At 54.1% G+C, this 21,461-nt stretch overlaps 1 protein-coding gene across 2 annotated transcripts in view; it reads left to right on the forward strand.

Moving 5' to 3' along the window:
- Positions 1 to 1,354: 1,354 nt before the first annotated feature.
- The window catches only part of TEX55 (testis expressed 55), a 77,391-nt gene continuing 57,284 nt past the window's right edge, over positions 1,355 to 21,461 (forward strand). Inside the window, exons 1-2 of one of the 2 annotated variants that reach the window (XM_073577090.1) lie at positions 1,355 to 1,589; positions 15,403 to 15,452. In XM_073577090.1, the coding sequence (XP_073433191.1) occupies positions 15,405 to 15,452 (48 nt within the window). In that variant the 5' untranslated portion in view covers positions 1,355 to 1,589; positions 15,403 to 15,404. The remainder of the gene's footprint in view (positions 1,590 to 15,402; positions 15,453 to 21,461) is intronic. The other variant, XM_073577089.1, reaches the window with a different exon arrangement.

Genomic DNA, 21,461 nt, shown 5'->3' on the forward strand with positions numbered 1-21,461 from the left:
GCAACAAAAAGCGATCAAACTGTCTTATGTACCCCAAAAAGGTCTTTATAAAAAGCCATGGCTCAGTTTGCAGGAAACAAGTCCTCGCCCTGCTCCATGGATGGAAAAACATAAAGATGACGAATCTCGTAAAATGGCGTCACACATTGCAATTGTTTACCCAGTACAATATAGTAATAAAAAACAGACAAGCTTGTCGTCGTCGTCGTATTCGGACTGACCGGAAGCCTCCAGGTCATTTTATTTTTTACAGCGCAATAAAAGACTTAAACCCCCCCCCCCCCTAAAAAAAAATTAATTTAAAAAAAAAAAATTGTGGCATTTTTTTTACCTCTAAAATTTTTTTTTTCTGCAATTTTACCCCATTTGGAACATTTTTCTTGTTTTTAGTACATTATATGGTAAAACGAATGGCATCATTCACAGCTACAATTCATCCTGCAAAAATACAAGCTGTGGTGACGGGAAAATGAAAAAGTTATGGCTCTTGGAAGAAGAAGAGGAAAAAAAAAATGAACTTGGAAAAGCGCAAAATGATGGTGGCGGGAACAGGATAAACTCCAGTCACTAAAAAACGTGACCAGTGCGACCCCAGGAATGGTGGCGGCAGCGATCGTAGCGGTCATCTTCCAGACGTCCGGGCTGACTCTCGTTATAACGATCCGCTAATCCGCGTGTGCTCGAGATCTGCTCCCTGATCCCGAGACCTTGACCGCTCAGGTGGTCACAGGAGTGACCATTAATGACTGAGACCCCCGGAGCTGGCGGCGGGGGATTAGCGGCGTCGTTATCCGAGCACGATGTTCTCTGTCATTATCTGATGCGCCTTCATTAAAGCGATCAGCGCCGACCGTGCCAAGAAATCGTAATTACAATTATGGACATTAGCGGGACGGGGCGCGAAACTAATGGAACAGACGCGTCCGGGGGCGATGGCGCACTCAGGAGCTCGGGGCTTTGATGTAACGAGCTGATGTGACGCCGGCGCACGGACCAGAAATCCCCAGCGACAGAAAAAACAAAAGTGTTGCTGTACAGGTCGTGTTCGGGGGAAATGTTTAACTCTTCGGCACATATGTAAATAACGGGACGGCAGCGCCACGGTCCGCGTCTGGAATTCAGCAGCGACCAGAGCTAGGGGTGGACTGCGTTACTCATGGCGACCGCCAGGGCTGTATTAATATATGTATAAACTCACTATCCCCCCAAAGCTAGAAAATTGGAAGTGATTTGTTTACATGTAGATTTAAAAAAAAAAAAAAAAAAAAATTAATTCCAACTTTAATTTTGTTTCCATGACAACAGAGGGTTATGGTGACACACTGAAAGGTGAATCTTCGCTCTACGGAAGCCGCAATGGGACATTTCAGCAGAAAGCAGCCGCTCAGCTGAGGCAAGAGCCTTTTTAGCTTGTTGCCATGACATCAGTGCGTCATCACGTGATCATTCGTGGGCGTCGTTGTACGGTGAACGGTCGTCATGGTGACGGGCTCAGCGTCCACACTACGGTGGCAGCAAAGGGACAATTCTAGACGACAAGCGCTGCAGCCTGACACCTCACAGGACAGAAGGAGGAGGTCCGGGTGCAGGTACGTGCTGCTCCGCCGTGGTAGTGACGGCAGAGCCTGCTGAGACTTGTTGTTCCCCTGCAGTAGCGGCTTTTTAGGTCGCTTTGTACTGAACGTGGTGTCAGCAGAAGACGGACCGGAACATGGAGGACTAATGTTCTGTAATCAGCGCAGTATCTGCAGGCAGCCACAAACATCAGTGCAGAGCCCAAACTGCAGCCCCCTAACTACAGCCCCCTAACTGCAGAGCCCAAACTGCAGCCCCCTAACTGCAGAGCCCAAACTGCAGCCCCCTAACTGCAGAGCCCAAACTACAGCCCCCTAACTGCAGAGCCCAAACTACAGCCCCCTAACTGCAGAGCCCTAACTACCGTCCCCTAACTGCAGAGCCTTAACTACAGCCCCCTAACTACAGCCCCCATACGCAGAGCCTTAACTACAGCCCCCATACGCAGAGCCCAACCGTAACTACAGCCCCCTAACTACAGCCCCCTAACTACAGCCCCCATACGCAGAGCCCAACCGTAACTACAGCACCCTAACTACAGCCCCCTAACTGCAGAGCCCTAACTACAGCCCCCATACTGCAGAGCCTTAACTGCAGCCCCCATACTGCAGAGCCCTATCTACAGCCCCCATACTGCAGAGCCTTAACTACAGCCCCCATACTGCAGAGCCTTAACTACAGCCCCCATACTGCAGAGCCTTAACTACAGCCCCCATACTGCAGAGCCTTAACTACAGCCCCCATACTGCAGAGCCTTAACTACAGCCCCCATACTGCAGAGCCTTAACTACAGCCCCCATACTGCAGAGCCTTAACTACAGCCCCCATACTGCAGAGCCTTAACTGCAGCCCCCATACTGCAGAGCCTTAACTGCAGCCCCCATACTGCAGAGCCTTAACTGCAGCCCCCATACTGCAGAGCCCTATCTACAGCCCCCATACTGCAGAGCCCTAACTGCAGCCCCCATACTGCAGAGCCTTAACTACAGCCCCCATACGCAGAGCCCAACCGTAACTACAGCCCCCTAACTACAGCCCCCTAACTGCAGAGCCCTAACTACAGCCCCCTAACTGCAGCCCCCTAACTACAGCCCCCATACGCAGAGCCCAACCGTAACTACAGCCCCCTAACTACAGCCCCCTAACTGCAGAGCCCTAACTACCGTCCCCTAACTGCAGAGCCTTAACTACAGCCCCCTAACTGCAGCCCCCTAACTACAGCCCCCATACGCAGAGCCCAACCGTAACTACAGCCCCCTAACTACAGCCCCCTAACTGCAGAGCCCTAACTACCGTCCCCTAACTGCAGAGCCTTAACTACAGCCCCCTAACTGCAGCCCCCTAACTACAGCCCCCATACGCAGAGCCCAACCGTAACTACAGCCCCCTAACTACAGCCCCCTAACTGCAGAGCCCTAACTACAGCCCCCATACTGCAGAGCCCTAACTGCAGCCCCCATACTGCAGAGCCCTATCTACAGCCCCCATACTGCAGAGCCCTAACTACAGCCCCCTAACTACAGCCCCCTAACTGCAGAGCACTAACTACAGCCCCCATACTGCAGAGCCCTAACTGCAGCCCCCATACTTCAGAGCCCTAACTCCAGCCCCCATACTGCAGAGCCCTAACTGCAGCCCCCATACTGCAGAGCCCTATCTACAGCCCCCATACTGCAGAGCCCTAACTACAGCCCCCTAACTACAGCCCCCTAACTGCAGAGCCCTAACTACAGCCCCCATACTGCAGAGCCCTAACTGCAGCCCCCATACTGCAGAGCCCTAACTACAGCCCCCATACTGCAGAGCCCTAACTGCAGCCCCCATACTGCAGAGCCCTATCTACAGCCCCCATACTGCAGAGCCCTAACTAATGCGCCCATACTGCAGAGCCCAGACTACAGCCCCCTAACTGCAGCCCCTCTACTGCAGAGCCCAAACTACAGCCCCCTAACTGCAGAGCCTTAACTACAGCCCCCTAACTGCAGAGCCTTAACTACAGCCCCCCAACTGCAGAGCCTTAACTACAGCCCCCTAACTACAGCCCCCTAACTGCAGAGCCCAAACTACAGCCCCCATACTGCAGAGCCCTAACTAATGCGCCCATACTGCAGAGCCCAGACTACAGCCCCCTAACTGCAGCCCCTCTACTGCAGAGCCCAAACTACAGCCCCCTAACTGCAGAGCCTTAACTACAGCCCCCTAACTACAGCCCCCTAACTGCAGAGCCTTAACTACAGCCCCCTAACTACAGCCCCTCTACTGCAGAGCCCTAACTACAGCCCCCTAACTGCAGAGCCTTAACTACAGCCCCCCAACTGCAGAGCCTTAACTACAGCCCCCTAACTACAGCCCCCTAACTGCAGAGCCCTAACTGCAGCCCCCATACTGCAGAGCCCTAACTACAGCCCCCATACTGCAGAGCCCTAACTGCAGCCCCCATACTGCAGAGCCCTAACTACAGCCCCCATACTGCAGAGCCCTAACTGCAGCCCCCATACTGCAGAGCCCTATCTACAGCCCCCATACTGCAGAGCCCTAACTAATGCGCCCATACTGCAGAGCCCAGACTACAGCCCCCTAACTGCAGCCCCTCTACTGCAGAGCCCAAACTACAGCCCCCTAACTGCAGAGCCTTAACTACAGCCCCCTAACTACAGCCCCCTAACTGCAGCCCCTCTACTGCAGAGCCCTAACTACAGCCCCCTAACTGCAGAGCCTTAACTACAGCCCCCCAACTGCAGAGCCTTAACTACAGCCCCCTAACTACAGCCCCCTAACTGCAGAGCCCAAACTACAGCCCCCTAACTACAGCCCCTCTACTGCAGAGCCTTAACTACAGCCCCCTAACTACAGCCCCCTAACTGCAGAGCCCTAACTACCGTCCCCTAACTGCAGAGCCTTAACTACAGCCCCCATACTGCAGAGCCTTAACTACAGCCCCCTAACTGCAGAGCCCTAACTACAGCCCCCATACTGCAGAGCACAAACTGCAGAGCCCTAACTGCAGCCCCCTAACTGCAGCCCCCTAACTACAGCCCCCATACTGCAGAGCCCTAGCTACAGCCCCCTAACTGCAGAGCCCTAGCTACAGCCCCCATACGCAGAGCCCTACCGTAACTACAGCCCCCTAACTGCAGAGCCTTAACTACAGCCCCCATACTGCAGCCCCCTAACTGCAGCCCCCATACTGCAGAGCCCTAACTACAGTGCCCATACTTCAGAGCCTTAACTACAGCCCCCTAACTGCAGCCCCCATACTGCAGAGCCCTAACTACAGCGCCCATACTGCAGAGCCCAGACTGCAGCCCCATAACTGCAGCCCCTCTACTGCAGAGCCCTAACTACAGCCCCCTAACTGCAGAGCCTTAACTACAGCCCCCTAACTACAGCCCCCTAACTGCAGAGCCCAAACTACAGCCCCCTAACTGCAGCTCCTCTACTGCAGAGCCCTAACTACAGCCCCCTAACTGCAGAGCCTTAACTACAGTTCCCTACCTACAGCCCCCCAACTGCAGAGCCTTAACTACAGCCCCCTAACTGCAGAGCCCAAACTACAGCCCCCTAACTACAGCCCCCATACTGCAGACCCTTAACTACAGCCCCCTAACTGCAGAGCCTTAACTACAGCCCCCATACTGCAGAGCCCTAACTACAGCCCCCATACTGCAGAGCCCTAACTACAGCCCCCATACTGCAGAGCCCTAACTACAGCCCCCCAACTGCAGAGCCCTAACTACAGCCCCCTAACTGCAGCCCCCTAACTGCAGCCCCCTAACTACAGCGCCCATACTGCAGAGCCCAAACTACAGCGCCCATACTGCAGAGCCCAAACTACAGCCCCCATACTGCAGCCCCCTAACTGCAGACCCTGACTACAGGCCCCTAACTGCAGCCCCCTAACTACAGCCCCTGACTGCAGCCCCCTAACTACAGCCCCCATACTGCAGAGCCCTAACTACAGCCCCCATACTGCAGAGCCCAAACTTCAGCACCCATACTGCAGGGCCCTAACTGCAGACCCTGACTGCAGCCCCCTAACTACAGCCCCCTAACTACAGCCCCCATACTGCAGAGCCCTAACTACAGCCCCCATACTGCAGAGCCCAAACTTCAGCACCCATACTGCAGAGCCCTAACTGCAGACCCTGACTACAGCCCCCTAACTGCCGCCCCCTAACTACAGCCCCTAACTGCAGCCCCCTAACTACAGCCCCTGACTGCAGCCCCCTAACTACAGCTCCCATACTGCAGCCCCCTAACTGCAGCCCCCTAACTGCAGCCCCCATACTGCAGAGCCCTAGCTACAGCCCCCATACGCAGAGCCCTACTGTAACTACAGCCCCCTAACTGCAGAGCCTTAACTACAGCGCCCATACTGCAGAGCACAAACTGCAGAGCCCTAACTGCAGAGCCCATACTTCAGAGCCTTAACTACAGCGCCCATACTTCAGAGCCTTAACTACAGCCCCCTAACTGCAGCCCCCATACTGCAGAGCCTTAACTACAGCCCCCTAACTGCAGCCCCCATACTGCAGAGCCCTAACTACAGTGCCCATACTTCAGAGCCTTAACTACAGCGCCCATACTTCAGAGCCTTAACTACAGCCCCCTAACTGCAGCCCCCATACTGCAGAGCCTTAACTACAGCCCCCTCACTGCAGCCCCCATACTGCAGAGCCCTAACTACAGCGCCCATACTGCAGAGCCCAGACTACAGCCCCATAACTGCAGCCCCTCTACTGCAGAGCCCTAACTACAGCCCCCTAACTGCAGAGCCTTAACTACAGCCCCCTAACTACAGCCCCCTAACTGCAGAGCCCAAACTACAGCCCCCTAACTGCAGCCCCTCTACTGCAGAGCCCTAACTACAGCCCCCTAACTGCAGAGCCTTAACTACAGCCCCCCAACTGCAGAGCCTTAACTACAGCCCCCTAACTACAGCCCCCTAACTGCAGAGCCCAAACTACAGCCCCCTAACTACAGCCCCCTAACTGCAGAGCCTTAACTACAGCCCCCTAACTGCAGAGCCCAAACTACAGCCCCCTAACTACAGCCCCCTAACTGCAGAGCCTTAACTACAGCCCCCTAACTACAGCCCCCCAACTGCAGAGCCTTAACTACAGCCCCCTAACTACAGCCCCCTAACTGCAGAGCCCAAACTACAGCCCCTAACTGCAGAGCCTTAACTACAGCCCCCATACTGCAGAGCCCTAACTGCAGCCCCCTAACTACAGCGCCCATACTGCAGAGCCCAAACTACAGCCCCCATACTGCAGAGCCCTAACTACAGCCCCCATACTGCAGAGCCCAAACTACAGCGCCCATACTGCAGAGCCCTAACTACAGCCCCTGACTGCAGCCCCCTAACTACAGCCCCCTATACTGCAGAGCCCTAACTACAGCCCCCATACTGCAGAGCCCTAACTGCAGACCCTGACTACAGCCCCTAACTGCAGCCCCCTAACTACAGCCCCTGACTGCAGCCCCCTAACTACAACTCCCTAACTGCAGAGCCTTAACTACAGCCCCCTAACTGCAGAGCCCAAACTACAGCCCCCTAACTGCAGCCCCCTAACTGCAGCCCCCTAACTGCAGCCCCCTAACTACAGCCCCCTAACTACAGCCCCCTAACTGCAGAGCCCAAACTACAGCCCCCTAACTACAGCCCCCTAACTGCAGAGCCCAAACTACAGCCCCCTAACTACAGCCCCATAACTGCAGGGCCCAAACTACAGCGCCATACTGCAGAGCCCTAACTGCAGACCCTGACTACAGCCCCCATACTGCAGCCCCCTAACTACAGCCCCCATACTGCAGAGCCCTAACTACAGCCCCCATACTGCAGAGCCCAAACTGCAGAGCCCTAACTGCAGAGCCCATACTTCAGAGCCTTAACTACAGCGCCCATACTTCAGAGCCTTAACTACAGCCCCCTAACTGCAGCCCCCATACTGCAGAGCCTTAACTACAGCCCCCTAACTGCAGCCCCCATACTGCAGAGCCCTAACTACAGTGCCCATACTTCAGAGCCTTAACTACAGCGCCCATACTTCAGAGCCTTAACTACAGCCCCCTAACTGCAGCCCCCATACTGCAGAGCCTTTACTACAGCCCCCCTAACTGCAGCCCCCATACTGCAGAGCCCTAACTACAGCGCCCATACTGCAGAGCCCAGACTACAGCCCCATAACTGCAGCCCCTCTACTGCAGAGCCCTAACTACAGCCCCCTAACTGCAGAGCCTTAACTACAGCCCCCTAACTACAGCCCCCTAACTGCAGAGCCCAAACTACAGCCCCCTAACTGCAGCCCCTCTACTGCAGAGCCCTAACTACAGCCCCCTAACTGCAGAGCCCAAACTACAGCCCCCTAACTGCAGAGCCTTAACTACAGCCCCCTAACTGCAGAGCCCAAACTACAGCCCCCTAACTACAGCCCCCTAACTGCAGAGCCCAAACTACAGCCCCCTAACTACAGCCCCCTAACTGCAGGGCCCAAACTACAGCGCCATACTGCAGAGCCCTAACTGCAGACCCTGACTACAGCCCCCTAACTGCAGACCCTGACTGCAGCCCCCTAACTACAGCCCCCTAACTACAGCCCCCATACTGCAGAGCCCTAACTACAGCCCCCATACTGCAGAGCCCAAACTTCAGCACCCATACTGCAGAGCCCTAACTGCAGACCCTGACTACAGCCCCCTAACTGCCGCCCCCTAACTACAGCCCCTAACTGCAGCCCCCTAACTACAGCCCCTGACTGCAGCCCCCTAACTACAGCTCCCATACTGCAGCCCCCTAACTGCAGCCCCCTAACTGCAGCCCCCATACTGCAGAGCCCTAGCTACAGCCCCCATACGCAGAGCCCTACTGTAACTACAGCCCCCTAACTGCAGAGCCTTAACTACAGCGCCCATACTGCAGAGCACAAACTGCAGAGCCCTAACTGCAGAGCCCATACTTCAGAGCCTTAACTACAGCGCCCATACTTCAGAGCCTTAACTACAGCCCCCTAACTGCAGCCCCCATACTGCAGAGCCTTAACTACAGCCCCCTAACTGCAGCCCCCATACTGCAGAGCCCTAACTACAGTGCCCATACTTCAGAGCCTTAACTACAGCGCCCATACTTCAGAGCCATAACTACAGCCCCCTAACTGCAGCCCCCATACTGCAGAGCCCTAACTACAGTGCCCATACTTCAGAGCCTTAACTACAGCGCCCATACTTCAGAGCCTTAACTACAGCCCCCTAACTGCAGCCCCCATACTGCAGAGCCTTAACTACAGCCCCCTAACTGCAGCCCCCATACTGCAGAGCCCTAACTCCAGTGCCCATACTTCAGAGCCTTAACTACAGCGCCCATACTTCAGAGCCTTAACTACAGCCCCCTAACTGCAGCCCCCATACTGCAGAGCCCTAACTACAGTGCCCATACTTCAGAGCCTTAACTACAGCGCCCATACTTCAGAGCCTTAACTACAGCCCCCTAACTGCAGCCCCCATACTGCAGAGCCTTAACTACAGCCCCCTCACTGCAGCCCCCATACTGCAGAGCCCTAACTACAGCGCCCATACTGCAGAGCCCAGACTACAGCCCCATAACTGCAGCCCCTCTACTGCAGAGCCCTAACTACAGCCCCCTAACTGCAGAGCCTTAACTACAGCCCCCTAACTACAGCCCCCTAACTGCAGAGCCCAAACTACAGCCCCCTAACTACAGCCCCCTAACTGCAGAGCCTTAACTACAGCCCCCCAACTGCAGAGCCTTAACTACAGCCCCCTAACTACAGCCCCCTAACTGCAGAGCCCAAACTACAGCCCCCTAACTACAGCCCCCTAACTGCAGAGCCTTAACTACAGCCCCCTAACTACAGAGCCTTAACTACAGCCCCCTAACTACAGCCCCCCAACTGCAGAGCCTTAACTACAGCCCCCTAACTACAGCCCCCTAACTGCAGAGCCCAAACTACAGCCCCTAACTGCAGAGCCTTAACTACAGCCCCCATACTGCAGAGCCCTAACTGCAGCCCCCTAACTACAGCGCCCATACTGCAGAGCCCAAACTACAGCCCCCATACTGCAGAGCCCTAACTACAGCCCCCATACTGCAGAGCCCAAACTACAGCGCCCATACTGCAGAGCCCTAACTACAGCCCCTGACTGCAGCCCTCTAACTACAGCCCCCTATACTGCAGAGCCCTAACTACAGCCCCCATACTGCAGAGCCCTAACTGCAGACCCTGACTACAGCCCCTAACTGCAGCCCCCTAACTACAGCCCCTGACTGCAGCCCCCTAACTACAACTCCCTAACTGCAGAGCCTTAACTACAGCCCCCTAACTGCAGAGCCCAAACTGCAGCCCCCTAACTGCAGCCCCCTAACTGCAGCCCCCTAACTGCAGCCCCCTAACTGCAGCCCCCTAACTGCAGCCCCCTAACTACAGCCCCCTAACTGCAGAGCCCAAACTACAGCCCCCTAACTACAGCCCCCTAACTGCAGAGCCCAAACTACAGCCCCCTAACTACAGCCCCATAACTGCAGGGCCCAAACTACAGCGCCATACTGCAGAGCCCTAACTGCAGACCCTGACTACAGCCCCCTAACTGCAGCCCCCTAACTACAGCCCCCATACTGCAGAGCCCTAACTACAGCCCCCATACTGCAGAGCCCAAACTGCAGAGCCCTAACTGCAGAGCCCATACTTCAGAGCCTTAACTACAGCGCCCATACTTCAGAGCCTTAACTACAGCCCCCTAACTGCAGCCCCCATACTGCAGAGCCTTAACTACAGCCCCCTAACTGCAGCCCCCATACTGCAGAGCCCTAACTACAGTGCCCATACTTCAGAGCCTTAACTACAGCGCCCATACTTCAGAGCCTTAACTACAGCCCCCTAACTGCAGCCCCCATACTGCAGAGCCTTTACTACAGCCCCCTAACTGCAGCCCCCATACTGCAGAGCCCTAACTACAGCGCCCATACTGCAGAGCCCAGACTACAGCCCCATAACTGCAGCCCCTCTACTGCAGAGCCCTAACTACAGCCCCCTAACTGCAGAGCCTTAACTACAGCCCCCTAACTACAGCCCCCTAACTGCAGAGCCCAAACTACAGCCCCCTAACTGCAGCCCCTCTACTGCAGAGCCCTAACTACAGCCCCCTAACTGCAGAGCCTTAACTACAGCCCCCCAACTGCAGAGCCTTAACTACAGCCCCCTAACTACAGCCCCCTAACTGCAGAGCCCAAACTACAGCCCCCTAACTGCAGAGCCTTAACTACAGCCCCCTAACTGCAGAGCCCAAACTACAGCCCCCTAACTACAGCCCCCTAACTGCAGAGCCCAAACTACAGCCCCCTAACTACAGCCCCCTAACTGCAGGGCCCAAACTACAGCGCCATACTGCAGAGCCCTAACTGCAGACCCTGACTACAGCCCCCTAACTGCAGCCCCCTAACTACAGCCCCCATACTGCAGAGCCCTAACTACAGCCCCCAAACTGCAGAGCCCAAACTGCAGAGCCCTAACTGCAGAGCCCATACTTCAGAGCCTTAACTACAGCGCCTATACTTCAGAGCCTTAACTACAGCCCCCTAACTGCAGCCCCCATACTGCAGAGCCTTAACTACAGCCCCCTAACTGCAGCCCCCATACTGCAGAGCCCTAACTACAGTGCCCATACTTCAGAGCCTTAACTACAGCGCCCATACTTCAGAGCCTTAACTACAGCCCCCTAACTGCAGCCCCCATACTGCAGAGCCTTTACTACAGCCCCCTAACTGCAGCCCCCATACTGCAGAGCCCTAACTACAGCGCCCATACTGCAGAGCCCAGACTACAGCCCCATAACTGCAGCCCCTCCACTGCAGAGCCCTAACTACAGCCCCCTAACTGCAGAGCCTTAACTACAGCCCCCTAACTACAGCCCCCTAACTGCAGAGCCCAAACTACAGCCCCCTAACTGCAGCCCCTCTACTGCAGAGCCCTAACTACAGCCCCCTAACTGCAGAGCCTTAACTACAGCCCCCCAACTGCAGAGCCTTAACTACAGCCCCCTAACTACAGCCCCCTAACTGCAGAGCCCAAACTACAGCCCCCTAACTGCAGAGCCTTAACTACAGCCCCCTAACTGCAGAGCCCAAACTACAGCCCCCTAACTACAGCCCCCTAACTGCAGAGCCCAAACTACAGCCCCCTAACTACAGCCCCCTAACTGCAGGGCCCAAACTACAGCGCCATACTGCAGAGCCCTAACTGCAGACCCTGACTACAGCCCCCTAACTGCAGCCCCCTAACTACAGCCCCCATACTGCAGAGCCCTAACTACAGCCCCCAAACTACAGCCCCCAAACTGCAGAGCCCAAACTGCAGAGCCCTAACTGCAGAGCCCATACTTCAGAGCCTTAACTACAGCGCCCATACTTCAGAGCCTTAACTACAGCCCCCTAACTGCAGCCCCCATACTTCAGAGCCTTAACTACAGCCCCCTAACTGCAGCCCCCATACTGCAGAGCCCTAACTACAGTGCCCATACTTCAGAGCCTTAACTACAGCGCCCATACTTCAGAGCCTTAACTACAGCCCCCTAACTGCAGCCCCCATACTGCAGAGCCTTTACTACAGCCCCCTAACTGCAGCCCCCATACTGCAGAGCCCTAACTACAGCGCCCATACTGCAGAGCCCAGACTACAGCCCCCTAACTACAGTCCCCTAACTGCAGAGCCCAAACTACAGCCCCCTAACTGCAGCCCCTCTACTGCAGAGCCCTAACTACAGCCCCCTAACTGCAGAGCCTTAACTACAGCCCCCCAACTGCAGAGCCTTAACTACAGCCCCCTAACTACAGCCCCCTAACTGCAGAGCCCAAACTACAGCCCCCTAACTACAGCCCCCTAACTGCAGAGCCTTAACTACAGCCCCCTAACTGCAGAGCCTTAACTACAGCCCCCTAACTACAGCCCCCCAACTGCAGAGCCTTAACTACAGCCCCCTAACTACAGCCCCCTAACTGCAGAGCCCAAACTACAGCCCCTAACTGCAGAGCCTTAACTACAGCCCCCATACTGCAGAGCCCTAACTGCAGCCCCCTAACTACAGCGCCCATACTGCAGAGCCCTAACTGCAGACCCTGACTACAGCCCCCTAACTACAGCCCCCATACTGCAGCCCCCAAACTACAGCCCCCATACTGCAGAGCCCAAACTACAGCGCCCATACTGCAGAGCCTTAACTACAGCCCCTGACTGCAGCCCCCTAACTACAGCCCCCATACTGCAGAGCCCTAACTACAGCCCCCATACTGCAGAGCCCTAACTACAGCCCCCATACTGCAGAGCCCTAACTGCAGACCCTGACTACAGCCCCTAACTGCAGCCCCCTAACTACAGCCCCTGACTGCAGCCCCCTAACTACAGCCCCCTAACTGCAGAGCCTTAACTACAGCCCCCTAACTGCAGAGCCCAAACTACAGCCCCCTAACTGCAGCCCCCTAACTGCAGCCCCCTAACTGCAGCCCCCTAACTGCAGCCCCCTAACTACAGCCCCCTAACTACAGCCCCCTAACTGCAGAGCCCAAACTACAGCCCCCTAACTACAGCCCCCTAACTGCAGGGCCCAAACTACAGTGCCATACTGCAGAGCCCTAACTGCAGACCCTGACTACAGCCCCCTAACTGCAGCCCCCTAACTACAGCCCCCATACTGCAGAGCCCTAACTACAGCCCCCTAACTGCAGGGCCCAAACTACAGTGCCATACTGCAGAGCCCTAACTGCAGACCCTAACTACAGCCCCCATACTGCAGCCCCCTAACTACAGCCCCCATACTGCAGAGCCCAGACTACAGCCCCCATACTGCAGAGCCCAGACTACAGCCCCCTTACTGCAGCCTCCTAACTACAGCCCCTGACTGCAGCCCCCTAACTACAGCCCCCATACTGCAGAGCCCTAACTACAGCCCCCATACTGCAGAGCCCTAACTACAGCTCCCTAACTGCAGAGCCTTAACTACAGCCCCCTAACTGCAGCCCCCTAACTGCAGCCCCCTAACTGCAGCCCCCTAACTGCAGAACCCTAACTACAGCCCCCATACCGCAGAGCCCAAACTACAGCCCCTGACTGCAGCCCCCTAACTGCAGCCCTCTAACTGCAGCCCCCTAACTACAGCCCCCTAACTGCAGAGCCCTAACTGTAGACCCTGACTACATCCCCCATACCGCAGAGCCCAAACTGCAGCCCCCTAACTGCAGCCCCTGACTACAGCCCCCTAACTGCAGCCCCCTAACTACAGCCCCTGACTGCAGCCCCCTAACTGCAGCCCCCTAACTGCAGCCCCTGACTACAGCCCCCTAAATTAATAACCTGACACCTAAATAAACACACACCCCAGACTAGTCCCCATAAATCAGTGAAACCCCAGACCTCAAAATAAATAGAGACCCCCAAATATCTACAGAGCCGTGATGTTGATGTAACCCCCCTGGCTCTGTTCCCATTTGTCCCTGTACACTCACCGGTCCCCTCATAGGGTCTCTCTTCCCATGGGGGGGTCTTGAGTGCTGATTGACGGCTGACAGTATTGGAGTTTTCTGTGGCTTGTGTTTGCTACGTACTGCCGGTCCTGTGAGGGCGTCAGAGCGACCTCGTGTGCCAGAATAGCTGTGTTTTTTCTCTGGATTTTTAGGCGGAAAACTGACCCAGCATTCCCCCGTAATAACACACACAGGGTTCCCCCATAACCAGTAACAACCACAGAGTTTTGCCATGGCTAGTAACACCCACAGGGTTGCCCCTTAACCTGTAACACAAATAGGTCCCCCATATTCCATTATCACCCACTGAGTTTCCCCATAACAAGTAACACCCACAGGGAAACCTCATTATTAGTAACAACCACAAGGTTCCCCAATAACAGTAACCTCCATAGTGTTCCTCCATAACAAGTAACAGCCACATGGTTTCCCCATAACCAGTGACATCCACAACGTTCCTCCATAATGAGTAGCATCTACAGGGTATCCTATAACCAGAAAGGCCCAAAGTGTTTCCCCATAACCTATTAGCCCCCACAGGGATCCCTCCTAACTAATAACACCCACGGATATTCCCTAGATCAATAACACCCACTGTGTTCACCCAAATCCAGTAAACACATAGGGTTACCCCCATAACAGTAAGAACCAGGGGTTACCCCCATAACAGTAACATCCTCAGGGTTCCTCCATAACAATTAACACCCACAGAGTTCCTCATAACCAGTAACACACACAGGGTTAACTCAAACAGTAAAATACATAGGATTCCCCCATAACCAGTAACACATACAGGGTCCCCCATAACCAGTATCACTATAGGGTTCCTCATAAACAGTATCACTACAGGGTTCCCCATAACCAGTAACACCTACAGGGTCCCCCATAAACAGTATCACTATAGGGTCCCCCATAACCAGTATCACTATAGGGTTCTTCATAAACAGTATCACTATAGGGTTCCCCATAACCAGTATCACTACAGGGTCCCCCATAACCGGTATCACTATAGGGTTCCTCATAAACAGTATCACTATAGGGTCCCCCATAACCGGTATCACTATAGGGTTCCCCATAACCAGTATCACTATAGGGTTCCCCATAACCAGTATCACTATAGGGTTCCCCATAACCAGTATCACTATAGGGTTCCTCATAACCAGTAACACATACAGGGTCCCCCATAACCAGTATCACTATAGGGTTCCCCATAACCGGTATCACTACAGGGTCCCCCATAGCAGTGTTTTATACTTGCTATATCTCCTCCTTACTGTTTCTTTCCTTCTTCCCCCTAGATATGGATGTGCCAGAGGGGCCCCTTCCCGAATCCTTCTCCCCAGAGCAGGTGAGTCTTTCCTCCTCGGCTCCTCGCTCTGTACCTTCTCTTATCCTATCTGCTGATTGTCACTTTCTACTGTTCCCTGTTATCAGCCACTGAAGACTTGGAAGAGTAGAACTGTGACAGTGCAGTGCAGCAGATTTGTGGATGCAGCTTCGTATGTGACTGGAGTATAAGCCAAGCTTATGAGCTCTGGGGGGTCACGAGAAGCTTTTGGCAAGGGGGATGGGCACGTGTCCACGAGTCTTATGGGGTCTTCTGGCTCGGAAGGTCTGGTTGTCACCCAGCTTTTCTAGGCTCCTGATCAATAAGGTACAGGAGGAGGGGAGGAAGAACGCGGCTTTATTGGCGGCCATACTGGTCAGCAGACGCCAAGTGCCCAAGCTTGAGCCGCCGTCCCGGGATCACACGGTTAATCCAAAACTGCAGCCCCAGCACTTGGAGCGCCGCCGCGCAGATAATAGAACCGAGCCGGAGCGAAGCATCAATCCGTATGGCAGAAGTCAGAGAGATTTAGGGTTACAAGCCGCGACCGCGAAGTTATGAATCTGCGCGGAACCACTCAAGGATTAACCCCGTCCGAGGCGGCATCCCTGGTATACACACGGACACCGCTCCGAATATCGTACCGGAGGCTGGAAACGACTGCAGTGAGTCACCCCCCATTATTAGGGGGCTCCGGGGTCTTCACAGCTACTAGTAACAATGGCGGATGAAGAGGATCCGATGGTTTCCGAGAGAAGCCTGCGGCCGGGCGTCATAGGAGAGCGCTGATGATGTCTAATGACAGGCGATCACAGGTTCAAGTCTCGCAGGAGGACCGACGAGAGTGTGGAAATCAGGTACAAGGATTGAAAAAAATAATCATTAAAAAGTCCTCCAAATAAATGTAATTCAAAGAAAAATACATTTAGTTTCTGCACGGCCACAACGATCCTGTCTGCACTGATAATCAGAATATTAATAATCCCAAACATCAAACGCAACAACAACAAAAATAGAAATAGCAAAGTCTCAGCTGGTTTTTGTTTAACACTTCTCACCCCCCAAAATTGAGGAAAAAACATACATCAGAAAGTCAGACGGTTCCCAAAACGGTAGCGATAAAAACGACAGCTGGTGCCGCTAAAAGAAAACCACGATACAGCGAGATCGACCAAGAAATCAAAAAGTTATCCCCCCGAGAACGCGGCGACACCAAACAACTATCCTCTACATCATTTATTTATCAATTTATTTATTTTACATAAAGCATAAAAGCAAAAATACAAATTTGGGATGAACCATAACCGTACTGGCCCCTAGGACAAGTGAACAACATAAAAAGAATAACCGCAAAACGATGGTGGAATAATTGTTTTTATTTCCCGTTTTTCAGTACATTATACTGTAAAATCAGCGCTTTTTACCGTCCCGGAGAGGTGGTCGCACACGCTCACTACCACCCCATTCACTGTCTATACAGTAGTAGAGGTGGTCGCACACGCTCAGTACCGCCCCATTCACTGTCTATACAGTAGTAGAAGTGGTCGCACATGCTCATTACCGCCCTATTCACTGTCTATACAGTAGTAGAGATGGTCACACACGCTCACTACCACCCCATTCACTGTCTATACAGTAGTAGAGGTGGTCGCACACGCTCAGTACCGCCCCATTCACTGTCTATACAGTAGTAGAAGTGGTCGCACATGCTCACTACCGCCCTATTCACTGTCTATACAGTAGTAGAGGTGGTCGCACACGCTCACTACCGCCCCATTCACTGTCTATACAGTAGTAGAGGTGGTCGCACACGCTCAGTACCGCCCCATTCACTGTCTATACAGTAGTAGAAGTGGTCGCACATGCTCACTACCGCCCCATTCATTGTCTATAGTAGAGGTGGTCGCACACGCTCAGTACCGCCCCATTCACTGTCTATACAGTAGTAGAGATGGTCACACACGCTCACTACCGCCCCATTCATTGTCTATAGTAGCAGTGGTCGCACACGCTCAGTACCGCCCCATTCACTGTCTATAGTAGAGGTGGTCACACACGCTCACTACTGCCCCATTCACTGTCTATAGTAGAGGTGGTCGGACACGCTCAGTACCGCCCCATTCACTGTCTAAGGAGAGGTGGTCGCACACGCTCACTACTGCCCCATTCACTGTCTATAGTAGAGGTGGTCGCAGACACACACACTACCGCCCCATTTCCTGTCTATAGTAAAGGTGGTCGCACACGCTCAGTATCGCCCCATTCACTATCTATAGTAGAGGTAGTCGCACATGCTCACTACCGCCCCATTCACTGTCTAAGGAGAGGTGGTCGCACACGCTCACTACCGCCCCATTCACTGTGTATAGTAGAGGTGGTCGCACATGCTCACTACCGCCCCATTCACTGTGTATAGCAGATGTGGTCGCACACGCTCACTACAGCCCCATTCACTGTGTATAGTAGAGGTGGTCGCACATGCTCACTACCGCCCCATTCACTGTGTATAGCAGATGTGGTCGCACACGCTCACTACAGCCCCATTCACTGTGTATAGTAGAGGTGGTCGCACACGCTCAGTACCGCCCCATTCACTGTCTATAGTAGAGGTGGTCGCACACGCTCACTACAGCCCCATTCACTGTCTATAGTAGAGGTGGTCGCACACGCTCACTACCGCCCCATTCACTGTGTATAGTAGAGGTGGTCGCACATGCTCACTACCGCCCCATTCACTGTGTATAGCAGATGTGGTCGCACACGCTCACTACCGCCCCATTCACTGTGTATAGTAGAGGTGGTCTTACATGCTCACTACCACCCCATTCATTGTCTATAGTAGAGGTGGTCGCACACGCTCAGTACCACCCCATTCACTGTCTATAGTAGAGGTGGTCGCAGACACACACACTACCGCCCCATTTCCTGTCTATAGTAAAGGTGGTCGCACACGCTCAGTATCGCCCCATTCACTATCTATAGTAGAGGTGGTCGCACATGCTCACTACCGCCCCATTCACTGTCTAAGGAGAGGTGGTCGCACACGCTCACTACCGCCCCATTCACTGTGTATAGTAGAGGTGGTCGCACACGCTCACTACAGCCCCATTCACTGTCTATAGTAGAGGTGGTCGCACACGCTCACTACCGCCCCATTCACTGTGTATAGTAGAGGTGGTCTCACATGCTCACTACCGCCCCATTCACTGTGTATAGCAGAGGTGGTCGCACACGCTCACTACCGCCCCATTCACTGTGTATAGTAGAGGTGGTCGCACATGCTCACTACCGCCCCAATCACTGTGTATAGTAGAGGTGGTCGCACACGCTCACTACCGCCCCATTCACTGTGTATAGTAGAGGTGGTCGCACATGCTCACTACCGCCCCATTCACTGTGTATAGCAGAGGTGGTCGCACACGCTCACTACCGCCCCATTCACTGTGTATAGCAGAGGTGGTCGCACACGCTCACTACCGCCCCATTCACTGTGTATAGTAGAGGTGGTCGCACACGCTCACTACCGCCCCATTCACTGTGTATAGTAGAGGTGGTTGCACACGCTCACTACCGCCCCATTCACTGTCTATAGTAGAGGTGGTCGCACACGCTCACTACCGCCCCATTCACTGTGTATAGTAGAGGTGGTCGTACACGCTCACTACTGCCCCATTCTCTGTCTATAGCAGAGAAGGTCGCACACGCTCAGTACCGCCCCATTCACTGTGTATAGTAGAGGTGGTCGCACACGCTCAGTACCGCCCCATTCACTGTCTATAGTAGAAGTGGTCGCACACGCTCACTACCGCCCCATCCACTGTCTATAGTAGAGGTGGTCACACACGCTCAGTACCGCCCCATTCACTGTCTATAGTAGAGGTGGTCGCACACGCTCACTACCGCCCCATTCACCGTCTATAGTAGAGGTGGTCGCACACGCTCACTACAGTCCCATTCACCGTCTATAGTAGAGGTGGTCGCGCACGCTCACTACCGCCCCATTCACTGTCTATAGCAGAGACGGTCGCACACTCTCAGTACCGCCCCATTCACTGTGTATAGTAGAGGTGGTCGCACACGCTCAGTACCGCCCCATTCACTGTCTATAGTAGAAGTGGTCGCACACGCTCACTACCGCCCCATCCACTGTCTATAGTAGAAGTGGTCGCACACGCTCACTACCGCCCCATCCACTGTCTATAGTAGAGGTGGTCACACACGCTCAGTACCGCCCCATTCACTGTCTATAGTAGAGGTGGTCGCACACGCTCACTACCGCCCCATTCACTGTCTATAGTAGAGGTGGTCGCACACGCTCACTACCGCCCCATTCACTGTCTATAGTAGAGGTGGTCGCACACGCTCAGTACCGCCCCATTCACTGTCTATAGTAGAGGTGGTCACACACGCTCAGTACCGCCCCATTCACTGTCTATAGTAGAGGTGGTCGCACACGCTCACTACCGCCCCATTCACTGTCTATAGTAGAGGTGGTCGCACACGCTCAGTACCGCCCCATTCACTGTTTATAGTAGAGGTGGTCGCATACGCTCACTACCGCCCCATTCACTGTCTATAGTAGAGGTGGTCGCACACGCTCACTACCGCCCCATTCACTGTCTATAGTAGAGGTGGTCACACACGCTCAGTACCGCCCCATTCACTGTCTATAGTAGAGGTGGTCGCACACGCTCACTACCGCCCCATTCACTGTCTATAGTAGAGGTGGTCGCACACGCTCAGTACCGCCCCATTCACTGTTTATAGTAGAGGTGGTCGCATACGCTCACTACCGCCCCATTCACTGTCTATAGTAGAGGTGGTCGCACACGCTCAGTACCGCCCCATTCACTGTTTATAGTAGAGTTGGTCGCACACGCTCAGTACCGCCCCATTCACTGTCTATAGTAGAGGTGGTCGCACACGCTCAGTACCGCCCCATTCACCGTTTATAGTAGAGGTGGTCACACACGTTCACTTCAGCCCCATTCACCGTCTATAGTAGAGGTGGTCGCACACGCTCATTACCACCCCATTCACTGTCTATAGTAGATGTGGTCGCACACGCTCAGTACCGCCCCATTCACTATCTATAGTAGAGGTGGTCGCACACGCTCAATACCGCCCCATTCACTGTCTATAGTAGAGGTGGTCGCACACGTTCACTTCAGCCCCATTCACCGTCTGTAGTAGAGGTGGTCGCACACGCTCATTACCGCCCCATTCACTATCTATAGTAGAGGTGGTCGCACACGCTCAGTACCGCCCCATTCACTGTCTATAGTAGAGGTGGTCGCACACGCTCACTTCAGCCCCATTCACCGTCTATAGTAGAGGTGGTCGCACACGCTCAGTACAGCCCCATTCACTGTCTATAGTAGATGTGGTCGCACACGCTCATTACCACCCCATTCACTGTCTATAGTAGATGTGGTCGCACACGCTCAGTACAGCCCCATTCACTGTCTATAGTAGAGGTGGTCGCACACGCTCATTACCACCCCATTCACTGTCTATAGTAGAGGTGGTCGCACACGCTCAGTACAGCCCCATTCACTGTCTATAGTAGAGGTGGTCGCACACGCTCATTACCACCCCATTCACTGTCTATAGTAGATGTGGTCGCACACGCTCAGTACCGCCCCATTCACTATCTATAGTAGAGGTGGTCGCACACGCTCAATACCGCCCCATTCACTGTCTATAGTAGAGGTGGTCGTACACGCTCACTACAGCCCCATTCACCGTCTATAGTAGAGGTGGTCGTACACGCTTACCAACTTTCAGGTGGTTATTTCTCAGCCAAATTCATGCCCGTTGGTTCAGTTTTATAAGGTTTAATACTAATGGGATGATGGCGTGTCCTGGTTCCTTTTAACTCCGTAAGCTGCATGATCCGTTGCAGTGTGATGCTAATTGATATCATTTAATGATGCGGCCGTGCCCCGTTCCCCTATGTGTGTAATGACTGCATGGCTCGCATTGATTATGATGCCCGCTCCCTCTAGCATGGGGCGATGATGTTTTCGG

Source organism: Dendrobates tinctorius, unplaced genomic scaffold (genome assembly GCF_039654945.1).
Source record: "Dendrobates tinctorius isolate UK_male_01 unplaced genomic scaffold, ASM3965494v1 ptg000054l, whole genome shotgun sequence".
Classification (NCBI taxonomy): domain Eukaryota; kingdom Metazoa; phylum Chordata; class Amphibia; order Anura; family Dendrobatidae; genus Dendrobates; species Dendrobates tinctorius.